Source organism: Rana temporaria, chromosome 8 (assembly GCF_905171775.1).
Source record: "Rana temporaria chromosome 8, aRanTem1.1, whole genome shotgun sequence".
In the NCBI taxonomy this organism is placed as follows: Eukaryota; Metazoa; Chordata; class Amphibia; order Anura; family Ranidae; genus Rana; species Rana temporaria.
Genome location: NC_053496.1, coordinates 60,334,263 through 60,354,171, shown reverse-complemented (window position 1 = coordinate 60,354,171; position 19,909 = coordinate 60,334,263). Strand labels below are relative to the sequence as shown.

Below are 19,909 nucleotides of genomic sequence, written 5' to 3'. Positions count from 1 at the left end.
TCTTAGTTCTGGGGGGCATCGGGCTTACCTTGCCGCTGGGAAGGGGAGGCCAATCAGTGGCACTTCGCTGCGCAGAGCTGGGGCCTTGTTCTTCTGCCGCATGGCCGCCACCATCTTGAGATCCCCAGGCAAACTGAGACAGGCGCTCTGCGGGAGATTCCATGGGCGCCCGTCCGTATTTAACCATACCTCCGTGATCAGCGCGGTCTCCGGAGCCAGGGAGTGCCGTTGCTGCGGAAAACCTGTGACTCTGACGCCCAGAATGTCTGAAGGATTAACTGTCCTGCATGGAGCTCCGGTTCATTGCTGCTCACATGTCGGCCGCTAGCTCCGCCCCCGCTCATAGCATGTTTAATTTAAACTTGAACCCAGGACAGCAAAAAAAACTTTGGACACATAAACCTTGCTAGTTAAAAAATGTAATAAACTTTGCTGGGAGTTCCCTTGTATCTTTAAAATGGTGCAGCACAGTCTGCTGATAATGTATTTTCTGGCAGTCTGGGTTTGGTTCATGCTGATAGGTCACATTTAAAGCAGAGTATTGGGTAAACAGCATTGCTGTATATAACAGAGCTGCAGAGTGAGAGGTCACTGAGTTTACATAGTACACAGACGTAAGCCAGCTGGTAAGACAAATCATTTTACTACACAAAAATGCCCAGTCTTCAGTTTCAATACATTGAGTTTTTATAACTTCAACATTTACTTTTCATAAACGTCAGTACATTTTAATTAGTGCTTTTTTTCAGTTCACATGTGCCTTCAGTGTATTGATCAAATACCTTGTGACCAGGGTTAACCTGTAGCTAGAGAGCAAATGTGCATTTTTGCAAGAGTTGTACATAGAAGAAAGCTTATCTAAGTTACTGGTATTAGGAAGGTGTTTGGGGTTTGTTAAAAGTGTATTATAACCAATTTTTTTTTTAAATATTGCAACTTGCCAGTCCTTAGGAGTGGCTGCATTTGTTTTCTTTTATAGCTTTTTTTTCTTTATTTTCACCCGGTGATCCGGCCCATAACACACTTCCTGTGTAGGGTTAGGTGTTCTAAAGTCCACAGGCTGGATTGGCAGGGCTGATAACAATGTTTAGGAATTTAGTGCAGCAGAGTTTTAATTTCACATTTAAAAGATATAACAAATTGCTTCTGATGGTAGCTAAGCACAAGAACAATTGTATTGTATCTATTGTAGCTACCAGACTTTCTAAATGGTGGCAGCGTTATTTTTTTTCTGTATTTTTTCATTTTTTTTTTTTTACTTGGTGATCCTCCTAATAAAACACATCCTGTATTTGGGTGACAACGCTCACTTGTACTGTATCTGTGGATTTTATCACCTTTCTGATTTGGACTACAGCTCATCCTCCTGTCTCCTAAATGTAATAACACCGTGGAAGGTTGTCCATAGTTCACCATCTGAATTGAAAGGGTGGATAACATTGTTTAGGATATCAAAGTGATAGTAACCACTTGCTGCCCGTATAACTTATACGGCCGTAAAGTGACACTTCGGTGCCAGATTATGAACCTAGTACATGATGTGACCAAAACTAGAAAATGTGATCTATGTCAGTGGGCGAGAAGGAGCACCTCCAGCACTCAGCTGAGACAGAGTGAAAAACTTTGGCTAATCTGGCCTGGGGTATAGTAGCACCTGTAGAAATTTTAATTGGATCAACCGATCTCTAGCTGATACAAGGTGTTGAAAGGGTCGAGTCCACAAATCGTCCCAGTCCTCCCCTTGCATGTCAGGAACCTCAGCTTCCCATTTTGCCCTACATCTGACTAGGGCCTGAGGCGTCCTGATAAAGAATTCTTTATAAGTCACCAAAAAAGACTTGGAAAAAGACATGGTGAGTTCATCTCGCGTTAGTAGGTTTTCAAGATCTGAGGGCAGGGATTCCACCCTCATCTCCCGAAACTGTACCTGGAAGTTGGAAAAATCTAAGAGTTAGGAAGATCATGCCTTGCTTTCATTTGTGTAAAGGTCAACAACTCCCCATAACTAGTTATGTCCTTAAATGTTTTAATTCTCCTAACCGTCCACACCATAGGATCCGGTATGTGATAGGAATAGGACAGTGCAGAGTTCATCCACAGAGGGATAGAGGGGGCGATACCCGTATAGCTAGGACACGCTAGCTTGGTTGCAGTTTCTCAGGCTCTTATAGTTACTTTCATTGTGAAAGTTAACGGGACGTTAGATTTGGATCTTCTATAAATGGCCATTCTCAAGCTTTCGTAGGACCCTAGGTGAGCTGCCTCCAGAACAGTGGCCGAATCCCAATCATCTGCCTGTAGCCTCCAACGGACAAAGACTATTTGGCCAGCCAAATAATATTTCTGCCAGTCGGGCAAAGCCAAACCCCCCTCATCCCCTGGTTCCTGGAGCACCTTGATTACTATTCTAGGAGGGTTGAGAGCCCATAGGAAGGAACTGACTATGCCATCCAACTTTCTAAAGTAGGATTTAGGAACCCATGTTGGAGCATGTCTCAGGAAGTAGAGAATGACAGCAGGGGCGGACTGACCATTGAGTCACTCGGGCACTGCCCGAGGGCCCCATGCCACTAGGGGGCCCCATCCGGGTTGCCAGGCTCAGTAAAACCAGGGACAGTATGTAAAAATCTGTGTTTTTTTTTAGATCTGTCCCTGATATGTCCGAAAATGACATGCTTTTAATGTGAATATCCCAAGATTTTAGCTGCCCGCCTCTGCACTACCTCCTAGCGTGGTGGCCATCTGTAAGCCAGAGGGGCCCCATACTCTTCTATTGCCTGGGGGCCCCATGAGTTGTCAGTCGGCCCCTGAATGACAGTGAGGAGTTTTAACTTTAACCAAGCTAATCTGGCCTGTCAAAGACAGGGTCAACTTGGTCCAGGCCAGAGCCTTCTGCTTAACCACTAGCCGCCGCAGTTATACGGCGGCAGGTCGGCTCAGCTGCGCAAAATCACGTAGATACGCCCCTAGTGCCGACGCGCGCGATCACCGCCGGCCACCCACGATCGCTCATTACAGAGCGAGAACCGGGAGCTGTGTGTGTAAACACGCAGCTCACGGTCCTGTCAGGGGGAGAAATGACTGTTCGTCCGTTCATACAATATATGAACAGCGATCTGTCATTTCCTCTAGTCAGTCCCACCCCCTTCAGTTAGAACACACCTAGGGAACATAATTAACCCATTTTTATAGTAATAAATGCATTTTTATAGCACTGATCGCTATAAAAATACCAATGGTCCCAAAAATGTGTCAAAAGTCCCCGCCATAAGGTCGCAGTACCGATAAAAATCGCTGATCGCCGCCATTACTAGTAAAAAAAAAAAATATATATTAATAAAAATGCCATAAAACAAACCCCTATTTTGTAGACGCAATAACTTTTGCGCAAACCAATCAATAAACGCTTATTGCGATTTTTTTTTTTTTTTTTTTTTACGAAAAATATTTAGAATAATACGTATCGTGCCTAAACTGAGGAAAAAAAATAGATTTTTTATATATTTTTTTGGGGGGGGGGGGGGATATTTATTACAGCAAAAAGTAAAAAAAAAAAAAAAACATTTTTTTTTTGTCAAAATTGTCGCTCTATTTTTGTTTATAGCACAAACAATAAAAACCACAGAGATGATCAAATATCACCAAAAGAAAGCTCTATTTGTGGGAAAAAAAAGGATGCCAATTTTTTTGGGGAGCCACGTCGCAAGACCGCGTAATTGTCAGTTAAAGCAACGCAGTGCCGAATCGCAAAAATGGTCAAAAATCTCAGTGGTAAGATGTGGCATAGAGACTTATCCAAAGCGACTTGGAGCTGTGATAGCCGCAAAAGGTGGCTCTACAAAGTATTGACTTTAGGGTGGTGAATAGTTATGCACATTGACTTTTTCCTGTTATTTTGTCCTATTTGTTTGCTTCACAATAAAAAAGAAAACATCTTGAAAGTTGTGGGCATGTTCTGTAAATTAAATGATGCCTCACAACCTGGTTATTTCCAGGTTGTGAGGCAACAAAACACAAAAAAATGCCAAGGGGGTGAATACTTTTGAAAGGCACTGTAGCACCAATCGAATTAATTAAAAGTATTCTCTGTCTATTGATACCACTATTCTAGTCTCGGAATCCATAGAGGGAAGATTTGTATCTGTAGATTTGCCTGGCATGAACCCTGTCTGGTCTATATTAACTATGGAAGGGGTGACTGCAACTAACCCAGTCGCTAATACTTTGGTCACAGTCTTCAAATCCATGTTCAACAGAGCTATAGGACGATATGATGCACACTCCAACGGGTCCTTCCCAGGCTTAAGTAAAAGGGTCATATAAGCATCTGGCAGAGTATCTTTTTTTCAGGGTAATGTTCCAGGAGTAGACCCAGTCTGGGGGCCAATTGATCTATATGGGCTTTATAGAAATCTGCCGACAATCCATCTGGACCAGGGGTTTTATGAGGAGGAAACGGAAATATTGCGGTTTCACTCTCTTTAATGGTAATTTTAGCATTTATTGCAGTACTATATTCCTCTGACAACTGGGGAAGGGATAGGCCTTCTAGCAACGAGTCCAAAGCAGACACATCATATGGCGGTATGGGGGAATAAAGGGAAGAAAATAAGTAAATAAACTCAGTCAATGTGGACCGTGGGTCAATGACCAAATCAGCCCTCACCCCCTCTGTTTTTGCAACTGGGATGTTTGTGATCAGGTAATAGTCCGCAACTAGCATAGCCAAAAGTTTCCCATTCTTATCTCCTTTGGCATAGATTGTTTGTTTCCCTTTTAGCCTCTGAATGTGCTAGATCAGTAAAATGTAGGGACAAGAGGCGCCTCCAGCAGAGACCCATACAAAGCCCCTGTGGTGGACCTCGTGTGAGCCTCCACACATTCCCTCTCATTACTCTGCAGCTTTTGATATTCTTCATTATTATTAACAAGGGCTGTTTTGATGGCAGATATACACTCCCCCTTTTTTTATAAAGGAAAATGACTCATGGGCTAGTCATGGACTTTATCGGCATGATAGGTTGGTAAAGATAGGAGTCGCCACCAAAAAGGTAACTTTATATATAAAAAATATTTATTACAAAAAGGTATATAATTTAAAAGTTTTTTCTCCAAGAAATACACATGATATCTGACAGACACAGCGTTTCACAGTGATTGAAAAGACTTATTCATAGACAATTATGTATGATTGTAGTAAAATAACAGCCAATGTATCTACAATTGGAGAGAATAAATAACGTCCTAATACGGACTAGTACTGTTAAACCATAAATGAATAGAATGGCTTCTGAAGAAAAGTTTTCAACAACTGGAGATTTTAACACTTGCGCTGAGTTGATCGGAGTCCCGACATGTTTCGCGCTAACCAAAAGCGCTTCCTCAAAGGGCCTAAAAACATCAATGTGCTGTATTGAGGAAGAAGGAAGAACAGGAGAGCTGGCTCCATCTAGTGGCACAAAATTATAACATTAGAATCAAAAACTTAGTAACTGAAGGGAATGAAGTAATTTCCACATGGCTGGACGGGTTATCAAAGAAATTCACGGCCTCCCTGTGCTGAATGCGGAGCTTGCTTGGGTAAAGCATGCTATATTGGATCTCCTTTTTTCCCTCAGCCATTTATGAATATCATTAAAGGAGTGGCGTTTCGTCTGGGTTTCAGCCGAGAAGTCAGGGAACAAAATCCATCTGGTTTTTAGATGGCGCAGATCTTGCTACTTTCTGGATTGTGCTATGATCATGTCCTGATCTCTGTAGTTCAGGAACCTAACTAGAAAAGGCCTGGGAAAGGCTCCAGGGAGACCAACACAGTGGGCTCTTTCCACTACATAAGTGGGGGGAAGCCGCCGGGGAGCTGCGGCCGGCGCCGTTGATATCTGGAGGGCGGATCGTCTGGCTCCACGCAGTCTGTCACCCCTTCACATCCCTGCCACGGCCTGGAATGCTGCCGAACAGTGACTGCTTATTTGAGCCTGCCCTGTAATCCTGAGGCCTAGTATCTCCTGTCTTCTGCCACCTCTCTGCCTCAGTCATTCTGCTCTGGGCCTTTCCCACTGGTGGTCTCAGCGTCCATCCACCAGCCCGGTTGTCTGGGCACACCCCTGTCGCGTCCTGGTGTGCTGGCCTGTAGAGACTGCCTGTGTTCGCCGGCTGTGGCACCCTGGGACTTAGAGGCTTCTGCCATCTGGATACCTCTGCTCCACTGCTCTGGGCCTCCCCCTCTTTTGTATTTCTAGCCTCCCATCCTCGCTAACCTGCCAATTGTGTGCCCTCTTTGGGATATACCAGATGTCCTCCTCCTCCAAAAAGGGAAAGGGGAATTCCAAAGCCGCTAAGGCCAATACACCGCTCCGACCACTGCCGCCCTCTTCCCCGCAAACGGACCCCATACTGGTCGGGCGCATTTGGGCCTTGCTGGCCGACCTGGACATGGATCCTAGTGAGGCCTCAACGGAGGAGAGGCCGGCTCCAACATCTCCTGACATCACGGCCGCAATCTTGGCTGCGATAGAGCAGAGTAAGACCTCGCTGCTGGTACGCATTGATCACCTTGCTATGGAGTGTAATCTCATACGGAATGACCTGGACAAAATAAGGGGGAGGATGACTGAAACAGAATCCAGGGTATCGGCCACTGAAGATCTTACGGCTACCCATGCCACCTCCATTGCTGAGCTACAACGCACGTGCAGTCCCTTGTCGCAAAGTCAGACGACGCTGAGAACAGGCTGCGGCGCAACAATGTCAGAGTCCTCGCCCTGCCCGAGGGAGAAGAGAGGGATCACCCTGCTGTATTCGCAGAGGAGTTCTTCAAAAATCTCCTGGGCTTTACAGATGTTTCCCCTACCTACGTGGTTGAAAGGGCCCATCGGGTGCCTACGGGCCGAGCCGTCCCGGGGAATCCTCCCAGGCCTTTCCTAGTCCGCTTTCTCAACTATCGGGACAGGGACAGGATTCTCTCTGAAGCCCGCAAACATCCCATACTCAAATATTGCAACACCTCTGTTCTTCTTTTCCCTGATTTTTCAGCTGAGTTGCAGAGGAAGAGAAAAACCTTCAATGATGTCCGCAGACGTCTCAGAGATAAGGAAATTAAATATAGCATGCTTTATCCCAGCCATTTGCGAGTCCAGCATGCCGGAGCGGTCTGCTTCTTTGACAATCCAGCGGATGCTGATGATTGGCTGACCACCTTGCACTGAAAGAATCTTCTCACTAATCTATCTCATGCACGGATCTTCCACATCCTTGTACTCTATATCCTACTGAACTCCTTGCAAACACCGGAGATACCCAAATTGTATTTCCTTGGAGGTATTCCTATAGCTGGAGGAACTACACCACCGTTCCAGACTGCCCAGTCCTTCTCGATGTGTTGAGATACACATCCCCCACCCCCCTTGCCTACTGTTGTAAGTTGAACACGAGTTGGGGTCACCCCAGGAATTGGCAGAGTTTTTGTCCCGCTATTCTCCACTCACCTGGAGGGACGTTAAAGCGGATGTTCACCCAAAAAACAAGTATATAACATTACATTCTGTATACCTCCAAACATGTACAGTATGCGTTTTTTTTTTTTTTGGGGGGTGTACATACGGTATTATCGCTATTTTTCACCTGGCTTCCGGGCACTAGCTCCCGCGGGAGTAGGCGTTCCTATGCAGTGGCGCAATGTCATCTGGGACTTCGCCCAGATGATTGACGTGCCTGACAAAAACTTCCCCCCGGCGGATAAGGGGCGTCACGAGTTTCCGTAACTAGCCGAACTGCGAGTCGGCTCTATACGGCGCCTGCGCACCAACTAGGAGCCGTGTAGAGCTGACTGCGCAGGTGCCGTATAGAGCCGACTCGCAGTTCGGCTAGTTACGGAAACTCGTGACGCGCCTTATCCGCCGGGGGGAAGTTTTTGTCAGGCACGTCAATCATCTGTGCGAAGTCCCAGATGACATTGCGCCACTGCATAGGAACCCCTACTCCCGCGGGAGCTAGTACCCGGAAGCCAGGTGAAAAATAGCGATAATACCGTATGTACACCCCCAAAAACAAACCAACAGCATACTGTACATGTTTGAGGTATACACAATGTATTGTTATATACTTGTTTTTTGGGTGAACCTCCGCTTTAAATTGGCCTTACTTGAGCCTGCAGCTTCAGTTCAGTGCTGCGGAGGACTGTAGTGGGGTCTAGTTTTCGGGTTACCGCTTTACAATGTTATGTTCAGTTTTGGATACAGACCGGCTCAGGGCAGACTCCACACACATTGCGTGAATTTTGGGAACATAACGCAGGGTCATCCTCTCCTCCCACAGTATGGGACGCATTCAAGGCGTTCACTAGAGGACACTATATGTCAGCAATTAAGGCAGTGAAGGTAAATCAACAAGCCAACACATCGCAGTTGGAAGGGGAGATCGAGGAGGCGGTGGACACTTAGGGGTCTGACCCCTCGGTCTCCAATTTCGAACGGCTGCAGCCCACCAGGAGGGATCTCCATCTCCATCTCAGTGAGGTCGCTCGTTTAGAGATGTTCCACGCAAAACAAAGATACTTTGAGCAGGGGGATAGAAACGGTAGGCTACTAGCCATGATGTCCCATCACGACACCCCTATGACTCTGATCCCTGAACTGGTTTCTCCTACAGGTGAGCCTATTACATCCCAGGAGAGTATCCTGAGGGAGTTTCAGGCCTTCTATCAGACTCTGTACAGTACCACGCTCCCTCCGGTTATGACTCCTGGCGAGATGGCGCCTCTCCTGGACCCCCTGGCTCTGGGGTGGCTCTCGGATGAGGAGAGGTCCCATCTGGACAGGCCTATCACTGCAGAGGAAGTACATGCTATTATTAACACATTGGCACCTGGGAAGTCCCCGGGTCCTGATGGTCTACCTGTCAAATTTTATCGGTCTCATGCGGATCTCCTGGCTCCCCTGCTGGCTGACCTGTATACCCACTGTCTGGAGGAGGGAGCGCTCCCACCCTCCATGGCAAACGCGGACATTATTCTAATCCTTAAGCCCAATAAAGATCCCAAACAGCGCGCCTCTTACAGGCCCATAGCACTTCTTAATATTGATTTAAAAATGTTATCTAAATTGATCACCGTTAGGCTCAACCCACTACTGCCCTATATTATAGACTCTGGCCAATAAATCCATGGATATTAACCTCCGCAGACTATTCATGAACTTGCATGCCATACATGACAATGTGGGCACTAGAACGATTGCCTCCTTCGACATTGAAAAGGCATTCGATTCGATTGAGTGGCCATTTCTCTGGGAAACTCTGCGGAGGATGGGATTTCCGTTGGTTTTTATTACCTGGCTGCAAACTCTATACAAATCCCAGAGGGTGGCTGTCGGACTGGGGGGTGGCGTCTCTCCCCCCTTTCCGCTTTCCAGGGGTTCCAGGCAGGGCTGCCCTCTCTCTCCAGCATTGTTCGCAATTGCTATGGAACCGGTGGCGGAGGCCTTGCGGGTCTCGCCCCACATAAAAGGACTAAAAATAGCGTGGCTGGAGGAGAGGGTAGCTCTGTACGCAGACGACCTCCTACTATAAAGGAGCTTTGCAAGTATTTACTGACTTCTCTAAAATACCAGGTTTACGGGTGAACTGGGCGAAATCCCAATTGCTAGCTATAGACCCTGAGGCTAAAAGACTAGCCCGCCAGATATCCAACTGAAATGGGTAGACAAAATGGTGTTCTTGGTGGTGCGCGTCTGGAGGGACGCGTCCAGCTTTATACCCCTTAACCTAGAGCCGGTGGTCCAAGCACTCAAGGCCAAACTAAAGGCCTGGGAGAACCTTCCTCTGTCCTTATTAGGTTGCATTAACTTAATTAAAATGAAAATCATACCTAAATTTACCTACTTATTCTGTAACTCCCCACAGTGGATACCTTGAATTTTTTTTACGAAATTGAACCGACTCTTCTCATTCCTCTGGGGCTCAAATCCTCCTAGATTTAAATTATCCACACTGATGTGTCTGGTGTCGCAGGGGGGTTTGGCGTTTCCGCACTGCCAGAAATATTTTCTGGCAGCCCAGCTGGTCACGGCAGTTTGGTGGCTGGTGCCAGACGCGTTCAACCCAGCGTCAGTTCTGGAGGTGGCGGCAGTCCGTTCTGTAGGGGCCCTAACACATTTACCCCTTTGCGGTCCCAAGGCTCCATATGATCTGACCATCCCCATGCACACGACTCTGAATGCCTGGGGGGGTGGGATTATGAATTGAGAAGTTCCCACGGAATGCAGTCTCCCCACATGCCCCCCATGGAACAACCCTACACTGCCCCATCTTTTCTCGTTACCGGACCCCAAAATATGGGCCAAATGCGGTATTAAACTGTTATCTGACCTTGCCACCGGCACGGCTATACGCCCCTTCAATCATCTGGTATCCCACAACAATATGCCTTCCTCATGCGTTTAAATCCCAAATAACACCAAATGTCACGCAAATAGTGCAGTCTGATCTAGAGAAGGTCATTCGATATGAATGTACCAAGAGACCGACCTCGGTCCTCCTATGCACATCTCCTTAGAGTTTCCTCTCCAGATTTGTCTAAGGTCCGTCAGCGATGGACACAGGACATTCCGGGACTGGACTCCGAGGATTGGGAGGACATGTGGGAATTCCCCTTCAAAATCCTGATCTCACTCCGAGACCGTCTCATACAATATAAAATTCTACACCGGGCTTATATTACCCTGTATAGGATGCATAAAATGAAAGCCTCCCTGTCAGTGGAGTGCTGGAGGTGTACTGGGGATCCGGGCAACTTTATACACATCTTCTGGTCCTGCCCAGTAATTAAACACTACTGGTCACAAGTACTATTTGGAATACAAGAGGTGGTGGGAATAGATGTAGCCCCAACCCTGCAGATATGCCTTCTAGGCTTAGTAGAAGAATTAGCCCCCAGGGTGGCGGAGAGAACTCTGATAGGACTTCTGTTATTCTATGCCAGGAAAATGATCACTCTCTGCTGGAAAAAACGTGCCCGCCATCCATATTGCTATGGAAAACACATGTCAATGGAGTACTGCCACTCTATAAGGGAACCTACCAAAATGGAGGATGCCCCAAAAAGTATGAGTGTGGGCCAAATGTCTAGCGGAGGCCTCCAGGGCGACCGCAGACTGACTGAGCTTGTACTTGGTACCACTCCACGGGTGAATGTGATTCTGATACACTGGGTGTTTTTTTTTTTTTTCCTCTCTGTATTATAATCTCTGCTATGGGTTTACTGGATATAATTTACTGTCCCTTGGGTCTTGACTGAAGAATTTGATACTTGGACATTTTAATTGAGCAGGAGCCACTGATGCACTAGGTTGTTTGTTCTTTTCTTGTAAACGTGCTGCAGCTGTATGTTACTAATGATGGAAGCAGCCTATGGCCGGCTGGTACTGACTCCTGCATGGGTTCAGTCCCAATGCTGTGGCGGGTTTACTGTTGTGGTTTGTTTGTATATTTTATACTCGAGAAAAAGATTTAAAAAAAAAAAAAACAGTTGGACACTTGTATCTACAGGTAAGCTTATAATAAAACTTACCTGTAGTCACAAGGAATTTCTCCTAAATGTGCACCGTTCAGGGGATATTCACTGTTTCAGCAGTCGGTGACGTCACCGGCGCATGCACTCTATAGAGACATCTCTATTTGGCCCTCCCTTTGTAGCTCTATGTCACGACTCCCATGAGCTGTCACGCTTGGCCCTTCAAACGGTCAGAGCCTGTGAACCTTGAAGGAAGACTGGATGAAGATGGAAGCCCTGTCGGTGGTGACAGTGCATCGCTGGAAGGCTTTGTTTTAAGGCAAGTCTCTTATAATGTGCCAGTGTGCGATGCATACTAGCACATGATGACATTACCTTGCAGGGAGAAGTTGTTTTGTGTTTTTTTATGCAAGCCTTTACTACCACTTTAAGGTAATTTTGTTTGGTTTGTATTACCAAACCTGGGTTTAAAAATTTAAAATTTTGCACTTTTCATTTATCTTGCAGAAAATAATGACTTACCTGTTTGACTTCTCTCATGGACCAAAGGTATAGTATTGCCATGAATTTTGATATTTTTTTTTCCCCTGTAGATCAGATATTCTCTAGTGACCTCCTCTAGAGAGTTGTGCTTATGTGTTTAAACAAGACTCCTTACAATATATTTCTAGCCCAAACTTTATGTGGATGAAATGACATATACAGCCAACTTAAACAAATGTATAAAAATTTACTTGGTAGGAGCCAATTTGACTATAATGTTTATTGTTGAGAGCGTTATGATCAGGACCGTTCCTTCCCTGGGGTATCTGCCTCAGGCCGCTCTCTTAGAGTGCCCACATGAACATTCCAGTCTCATCACTGTTCAGTAACTGCGATCCAGTGCGAACAACAAGCTTGTGTTACTGGGCTCCCTGCCCAGCCACTGCAACTTTCACACAGGTAGGTGTGATGTCTGAGGGTCCTCAGTGATGCTGAGACTTATCAGTTTCACAGAGCACAAAGCACAGTTTTGCCGGCTGGGAGGAGACTTTTACTCTGTGACACTAAAGCCTAGTACACACGGGCCAAATGTCAGACGGCATTGGCCGGTTCTATAGAAACCAGCTGACCAGCAGCCGGCCATCGAAGGTCTGCCGTCCGGCTGCTGGTCGGTGCTCTCAGCTAGTGGCTGAGGCACTGAGCAGAGTGTTCTGGCGGCGATGGGGGCTGTCCCCCTGTCAGAACACAATAGCACAGCAGGGGAGATGGCTTTACTAATATTGGATTGTTGGTACAGCGGCTCCGACCTGAGCTATCGGTTTGTTTAAATTAGTAGTAGGCTTAAGCCTGCAGTTTTAACAAGCTTGACGTCACTGAGCTGACTGCCTGTTTTGACGCCAAAGGTGGCCATTTTTGCAACAGAAGGGAGGAGGCTTGAAGTAGGGCCTTTGGTGGCAATTGTCTCATCACGCTCATGGCTGTGGTGATAGACATATTAATTTGACTCTCCTTCATGCCACTGGTTTTGTCACTTGTTAATCAGAAAAGATCTGTGACAAATTTAACAAACCAGCCAAAACAAATATAATTTCCAGGTAAGTGGCTGTAGTATTGGATCCCAGGGAAAGAAGTGAGGTGTAGAGTATTTTATAAGCGTATTGCTGTACCTCTACTATACATTTGTAGCATTTTGCTGGTCAGTAGCACTTTACATTTTAAGAGATTTTATTTTATTTTTTTCAGCCTGGGACCCTACATCGGCCATGGCAGTCTTATTTTGACTTAATATTAGTGGATGCACGGAAACCACTGTTTTTTGGGGAAGGAACTGTGCTCAGACAAGTGGATACAGTAAGTAATGTTTCTGTTTCTAATATTGTATAGAACACTAGTGATAAACTACATGAACAGTATTCAGTGATGTGAGCAAATGTACACATGAAAGCTGCAGTGTCCCATACGTAATCATTGGTTGTGAGGATTAACCTGCTGTTTACAATTGCATGTAGCTGCAGTTGTCCTTGCAATTGCAACATAATGTGTGATTGGATCTGGACAGCCACCCAATCATTAGCAGAGTTGAGGACTCATCAGTATGGTGCTGCTAATTCATTATCCAGGCAGTAGGCTGCAGTTAGAGAGGTGACGCTACTGTATACTTTACCTTTTAAATGGATGTAAACCTCAGACATGAAATATGAACAAAACAAATCCATCTATATACAGTGTGTGCGCTTGTCTCAAGTGTCTTTTATGTCTGAAGCCCGTTCCTCTATCAGCATGAATCAATTCTGAACAGTTATCCTGACACCAAGATAAAAATGGAGACGGGAAGGTGCTTCAGCTGATTGACAGTCATGAGAGCTGTGTGAAAAGGGGGGGGGGGCTCTTCTCTCAAATTGGCTCTCACTGATGTAACTTCAGCTCTTTGCCCCCTTCTTTTCAGAGCTGAGAGATCCTGTGCAGGTTCTGCATTTTGAAAGGATGTAGGGGAAATACAGCACTAGATAAACAGGGAGTGGGTGGTCATGGCCTTCTGGCTTAGTCCGCCTGCTCTCATGGGGTCTCCCTTCGGGGGGTGCCCTACCTAGTACTGGGAGGGTTCTGTTTCGGCAGTCCCTCCGAGGAAGTTGGGTTGGTGTCGGCTTCGGTTGCTCGGACCACAGTACCTCAGTCCCCGTCTGGAGCCTAACGCCCCGGGGGATCAGGGTTTTGGGTCCCTTCTTCACAGGAGGACCACTTGACGTTGTACCCCTCTGCACGTTATTGTGAATACTCTCTATGTGTGTGCACATTTTTTCTGCACCGGGTGGCGTTTTTTGGGCGTGTAACACGCCATAGGCTTTTAAAAAAAAAAATCTAGATAAACAGGTACAGCTTATGTAGGAGGATTTGTTCCATCTCAGGGTTTCATCTGAGACTAGTGACTTCACTGGGTATATGTGAGGTTTTACAACCAGTTAAACTGTGATAGTGGTGTCACCCTTCTTCTGTGCTGACTGACAGAGCTGTATAAATCCCAAAACTGGTTGGACAGAAGTCATTTAGCAAATCTGACAGCTGACAGTTCACATACAGTGTGTGTGTGTGTGTGTGTGTGTGTGTGTGTGTGTGTATATATATGTATATATATATATATATATATATATATATATATATATATTCGGTTTGTGGAAGTTCATCTTTAAAGTGGAATTCCAGGAAAAAACATTTTTTAGAGGGTAGATTGGTCCTGCTTAGTTCTATCCAATGATTGTTAACTAAGGTCCAGAGTGCTGCTGGAGATGCTAAAATCCTCAATTCTTAAAGGGTTCACATCAGGACCTGACATAACACAAAGTTGCTGTCACATAATCAGTTAGGGTACATAAAGCCTTAAGGCAGACATGTCCAAAGTCCGGTCCGCCTTCTGGTTTGATGTGGCCCCCACTTGGAATTTGCATGCATATTATATATATATATATAATGTGTGGCCCGCCAAGTATATCCATCTGTGGCCCCCCAAAGCTCAAGCAAATATATCTATCTTCTTTAGCCTGACAAATCCCGAGCGCCGCACTCATTGTTAGTATGAGCCAGGGTGTGTGCCTGGTCATGTTCAGAAGTCGATGTGCCAAAGCCGCTATGAAGCTGAAAGCACGAAGAGCCAATCACAGGCACTGTGACTATTCTCGATCTCTGCATCTGCGGACTGCACATGCAGAGATCGGGGGAAATGTCACAGTGCCTGTGATTGGCAGTGGCGCTGCATGCTGTCAGCTTCCTTGCGGGCTCGGGCACTAAGACTTGCAAACACGCCCCGGGTCATCCTAAGAATGAGCGTAGCGCTCAGGGATTTGTCAGGCTAAAGAAGATGGATATATTAACAGCAAAAAAAAACATAACACGCTCGAAATTTGGGGACAACAGATGGATATACTTGGGGGGCCACATCAAAACTGAATGCGGTTCCTTTCCTTTTGAGAGAGAAAGAGAGATTTATATATTTTTAAACGTAACACGCCTGAGCTCATCTTGCCCTGAGCGGAGAAGATATATATTGTATATCATCATATATTGTCATCAATGTTATGAAATGAATAAAATGCCATTTGCAATAAACTTTGCATAAAATATTTAATTTGCATTTAATTTTAATGGCTCTTTGAAAAAAGTTTGGACACTCCAGCCTTAAGGGGTTGTAAACTTGCCTGAGCCCTGAAACTTCACCCTGCGGAGAGGCACTCTTCCTCTGCCCGGGGTTCTCAGCTCTCGATTGGATAGATTGATAGCAGCGCAACCATTGCTGTCAATCAAATCTAATGACGTGGGGGGCGGGACAAGTCTGCATTCGTGTTTATGGACGCAAATGCTGGACTCGTGAGCGTGCACGCAAGGTAACCCCCCCGAGAAGAGTGCTTTTCTTAGGGGGTTATCTGATGTGGGGAGGAGCCACCTGGGGGACCCCAGAAGTTGAGGATCGGGGCCCACGCTGTGCAAAACGAGCTGCACAGTGGCGGTAAGTATTAACATGTTTGTTGTTTTAACAAAAACAAAGCTTTTTAACCACTTTAATCATATGAATATATACACAATATATACACAAGGTAGTATTCTTGTATTCTTGTTGTGCTGAACATCAAATACTACTGCATACTCCTCTGTAAATGCGTAGAAACGTCTGAAACCAAAACCGTAGACAAGTCACCAATTCATTTTATAATTTTCTGTTTCAATATTTTTATTGAAAATGTTTTCAAAAATAGTGTTCATAACACAGGTGGAGTATATCAAAACATTAAAGCGGTAGTTCACCCCCCCCCCCCCCCCCGACACATTTTACCATCGAGACAGGCATTGTAGCGCGAGCTACAGTATGCCTGTCCCGATTTTTTTAACCCCGTACTCACCTTGTAGTCGTCCATCGTAGATTCCGGCTCCCGCGGGGAATGGGCGTGCCTATGGAGAGGGAGGATGATTGACGGCCGGCCCTGGCACGTCACTCTCCCCGAAGACAGCCGGAGTAGGTCTCGGCTCTTCACGGCGCCTGCGCACAGGCTATGCGCACGCGTCGTGAAGACCGAGCCTATTTCGGCTATTTCCGGAGAAGCGTGACGCGCCAGAGCCGGCCGTCAATCATCCTCCGTCTCCATAGGCACGCCCATTCCCCGGAATCTTCGATGGACGACTACAAGGTGAGTACGGCGGTAAAAAATTCGTGACAGGCATACTGTAGCTCGCGCTACAATGCCTGATTTTAAGGTAAAATAAAAAAAAAAAAAAAAAATTCCCGTCGATAGGGTGAACCCCCGCTTTAAGAACAGGTATAAGAGAGAAATCGCTTATTATACCACCAATTATTTCCGATACAAAAGGGTGCCATATAAATTAGAGATTCAACATAAAAACATTTTTGGGGAATTTTGTTGGTTAAAGTGGGGAGAAATTTGTAGTGTTAGAAAGTTGTAGAGAAAAGAATTCAGAAAGTGTAGAATAAAGGGAAAAAAATGTTTATAGGGTGAGGGAGGTCCGAGACCGTGTCCAATGGAATTCCACCAGCATGCTAAAATTCTCAGTGCTGCGTTCAAACCTCTTCGTAAATTCTCAATTGAATATATAAAAACACCAGAAAATGAAACAAAAATTAAAATGTTGCAATCACAATACATAAATGTGTAAGTAGTAAAACAAATGCATGTTTATTAACGGCATGAATCAAAAGGTGAATCTAAATAGTGAAAAATCAAAACTCTGTGTTATATGTAAAAAGTCTAAAATGATGTAACCCCCCTTGAGGTCAGAGCTTAATTTTCTGCTTTGGAGCTGGAAGGACTATAGCACTTTTCCTGGACAGTGTTGTTCCTCTACCTTATGTCAGTAACTCATGAAAGCATGTTTTTAATGTGTTTGGAATGTAAGTGCACTTTTGTTATTTTTTTAATAAAATATTTTTTGAGCAGTGAACACTATGGTCCTTTTTCGGTTTCTTTGAGCATTATCACTGGAAGTCTCCCCCTGGACAGTTTACCCTGCTGGATTACTGAAGCTGCTGCTAGGGTACCTAATGCAGTCATGCTGGTAATACATGTTGGCTGAAGTGGACTGGAAGGTTGCCATTTATTTCTGTGTCCTTTCTAAGTACCTTGCTGGCTCCTAGTTATAATAAACAAATGTGTGTTTTGATCTTTGCGATGGGGGTCAGCTTTTAAAGTCAGCATTAATCCTAAAGGGGGCGGTGGCAACTATTCACCTGGAGCGCACCATTACACAGTGTTTTGGATATTTTGAACTTTTCACAACTCTCCTGCTCTGGGATGGAAGGTACAGTATACTGTGTTGCACCCACGGTGTGGGTAAACCGCAATGCATCAGTGTGAAAGCAGCCATTCACCTCTGATTGGCAGATGTAAATTGACTTGTGTCCTACCTCCAATCCGATCAGGCTGTGTCCGTATCTGCTCTGCATATGCAGAGCAGACACGGACCTGCCATCTGCTTGCTCCGCTGATTGTGATCAGCGATCAGTTACCAAGTCGCTTAGGTGGCCCTTGTGCTCCCCTGCACCCCTGCCCTAGGGGGTCAAATAGTGATTTGCCAGGGGTCACGAATCATGAAGCCCGCACCGTTCTACCAACCTTTTTGCGGCAGCCCAGCTGGGCCTGTTCCTGGAGACCGCAGCCACCCACTCAGTTTATGGCATGACTGGGGATACATGGAAGGGAGGGGAAAAGAGGGAGGAACAAAAAAAAAAGGTAGAGAAGCCGTGCAAAGTGAAGCAACCAATAATATTTTACTGATTTCTGTACAGCAAACTAAAATCTGGTTGCTTTGATTTTCTGGAATTTTCAGTGGTTCATTGAAAGACTGAACTGGTCACCTAGACCAGTGCTTATCAACCTCTTTCCTGAAGTACCCTCAACGGGCCATGTTTTCAGGTTTTCCTTTACTTTGCACAGCAGCTCTATTTTATCTAAGTGAAGTTCCCAAAACATGGCCCGTTGGGGGTACTTGAGGACTGAGGTTGAAAACCACTGACCTACATAATGCACCATCGTAAACAAGAGCATGCATTCAACATTATTTATACATTTCATTGTAGACACATTAGGGGGTATTAATAAAGAAAAAATGTGTCTGAGACAAACTTTGTCTTTACTGGAGCACAGCCAATCGGCTTTTAAATTAGAATTAGAATTTTCTACGCTTTGCGGAAAAAATTTAAAGAAAAAGCTGATTGGGTGCTATAGGCAATATCACAAGTTGAGATAGAACAATTGTGTTTAATACTGTACGAAAGCAACAACTGCTCTTATGCTCAACATTTTAGAGTTTATATCTCTGCTGTGCTATGCTAAATATAATGGATTCTTATTTCTTTATTTTTTTTCCTAACAGAGCACTGGCAAGCTTAAAATTGGGACCTACACAGGACCATTGCAGCATGGAATTGTCTATTCAGGAGGTATGGAAAATCTGTGGATAACAGAATTAGCAATTTCCTATGGTGATACAAAATATATATTTTTTGTGGAGGTTTACATAGTTAGAGCCCCTTTCGGGTTTCCTTCGACAACTATAGCCCCCCACTAAGGAGATGTGCCTTACTATTAGCCTTGTGACCCCTGTCACTGGGAATAAAACAAGGAAAAGTCAAACATTTTCCAGTGACAACTGTCTAAAGGGATTTGACGCACCTTGGAAATATTTCCTCTATTGTGTGTACAAGACAGGAAGTAAAGGGAAATTTTTCCAATTGTACATAGAAATAATAACCATTCCCTACTTCATCCAAAATAAAAAAGTAAAGTTTTGGCTTTATACTGTATATCCTTTAATGACACAGTGGTTCGCACTTCTGCCTTGCTGTCAGAGCAGGGGCGGTCCCTTCGTAACATGAATTTATGCTTTTAAGTCTTACCTTACCTAGATTTATAGTCTCCTTTATTCCCACAGCTGTAGTTTGCCACATTTTATAATCTCGCAATCAAACTTTTTTTTGCATGCTTATCGGTCCTGTGCTGTTGATCCTTGTTGATATCCAAGACACACGACATACAAATGAGACTCTGAAGCCATTGTTTCGAGATGTTGATGAAAATTATGAACATATTTAAAGCAATTTTACAATGTTTTTTTTTTTTTTTTTTCTTAGGCTCTTCAGACACTGTGTGTGACCTGTTAGGCGCTAAAGGGAAAGATATACTGTATATTGGAGATCACATCTTTGGTGATATTTTGAAGTCCAAAAAGCGTCAGGGGTGGAGGACGTTCTTGGTCATCCCGGAGCTGGCACAGGAGCTTCACGTTTGGACAGACAAAAGCTGTAAGAAGTCTCAATCATTCTGTTAATAGAACAGTACTTAATTATAGTAAAATATGGAAGATGGTCTTTAGATACTACTTTAGGACATAAAGTAATAATAATTGTAATCATCATTTACC

General features: G+C 45.0%; 1 protein-coding gene across 3 annotated transcripts in view; it reads left to right on the top strand.

Annotated features, from left to right (window-relative positions):
• The window catches only part of NT5C2 (5'-nucleotidase, cytosolic II), a 155,131-nt gene that overhangs the window by 116,474 nt on the left and 18,748 nt on the right, over nt 1-19,909 (top strand). For all 3 annotated transcript variants that reach the window (XM_040361874.1, XM_040361873.1, XM_040361875.1), the window contains 4 exons: nt 12,014-12,055; nt 13,232-13,339; nt 18,863-18,929; nt 19,620-19,790. In XM_040361874.1, coding sequence (XP_040217808.1) covers nt 12,014-12,055; nt 13,232-13,339; nt 18,863-18,929; nt 19,620-19,790 — 388 coding nt within the window. The remainder of the gene's footprint in view (nt 1-12,013; nt 12,056-13,231; nt 13,340-18,862; nt 18,930-19,619; nt 19,791-19,909) is intronic.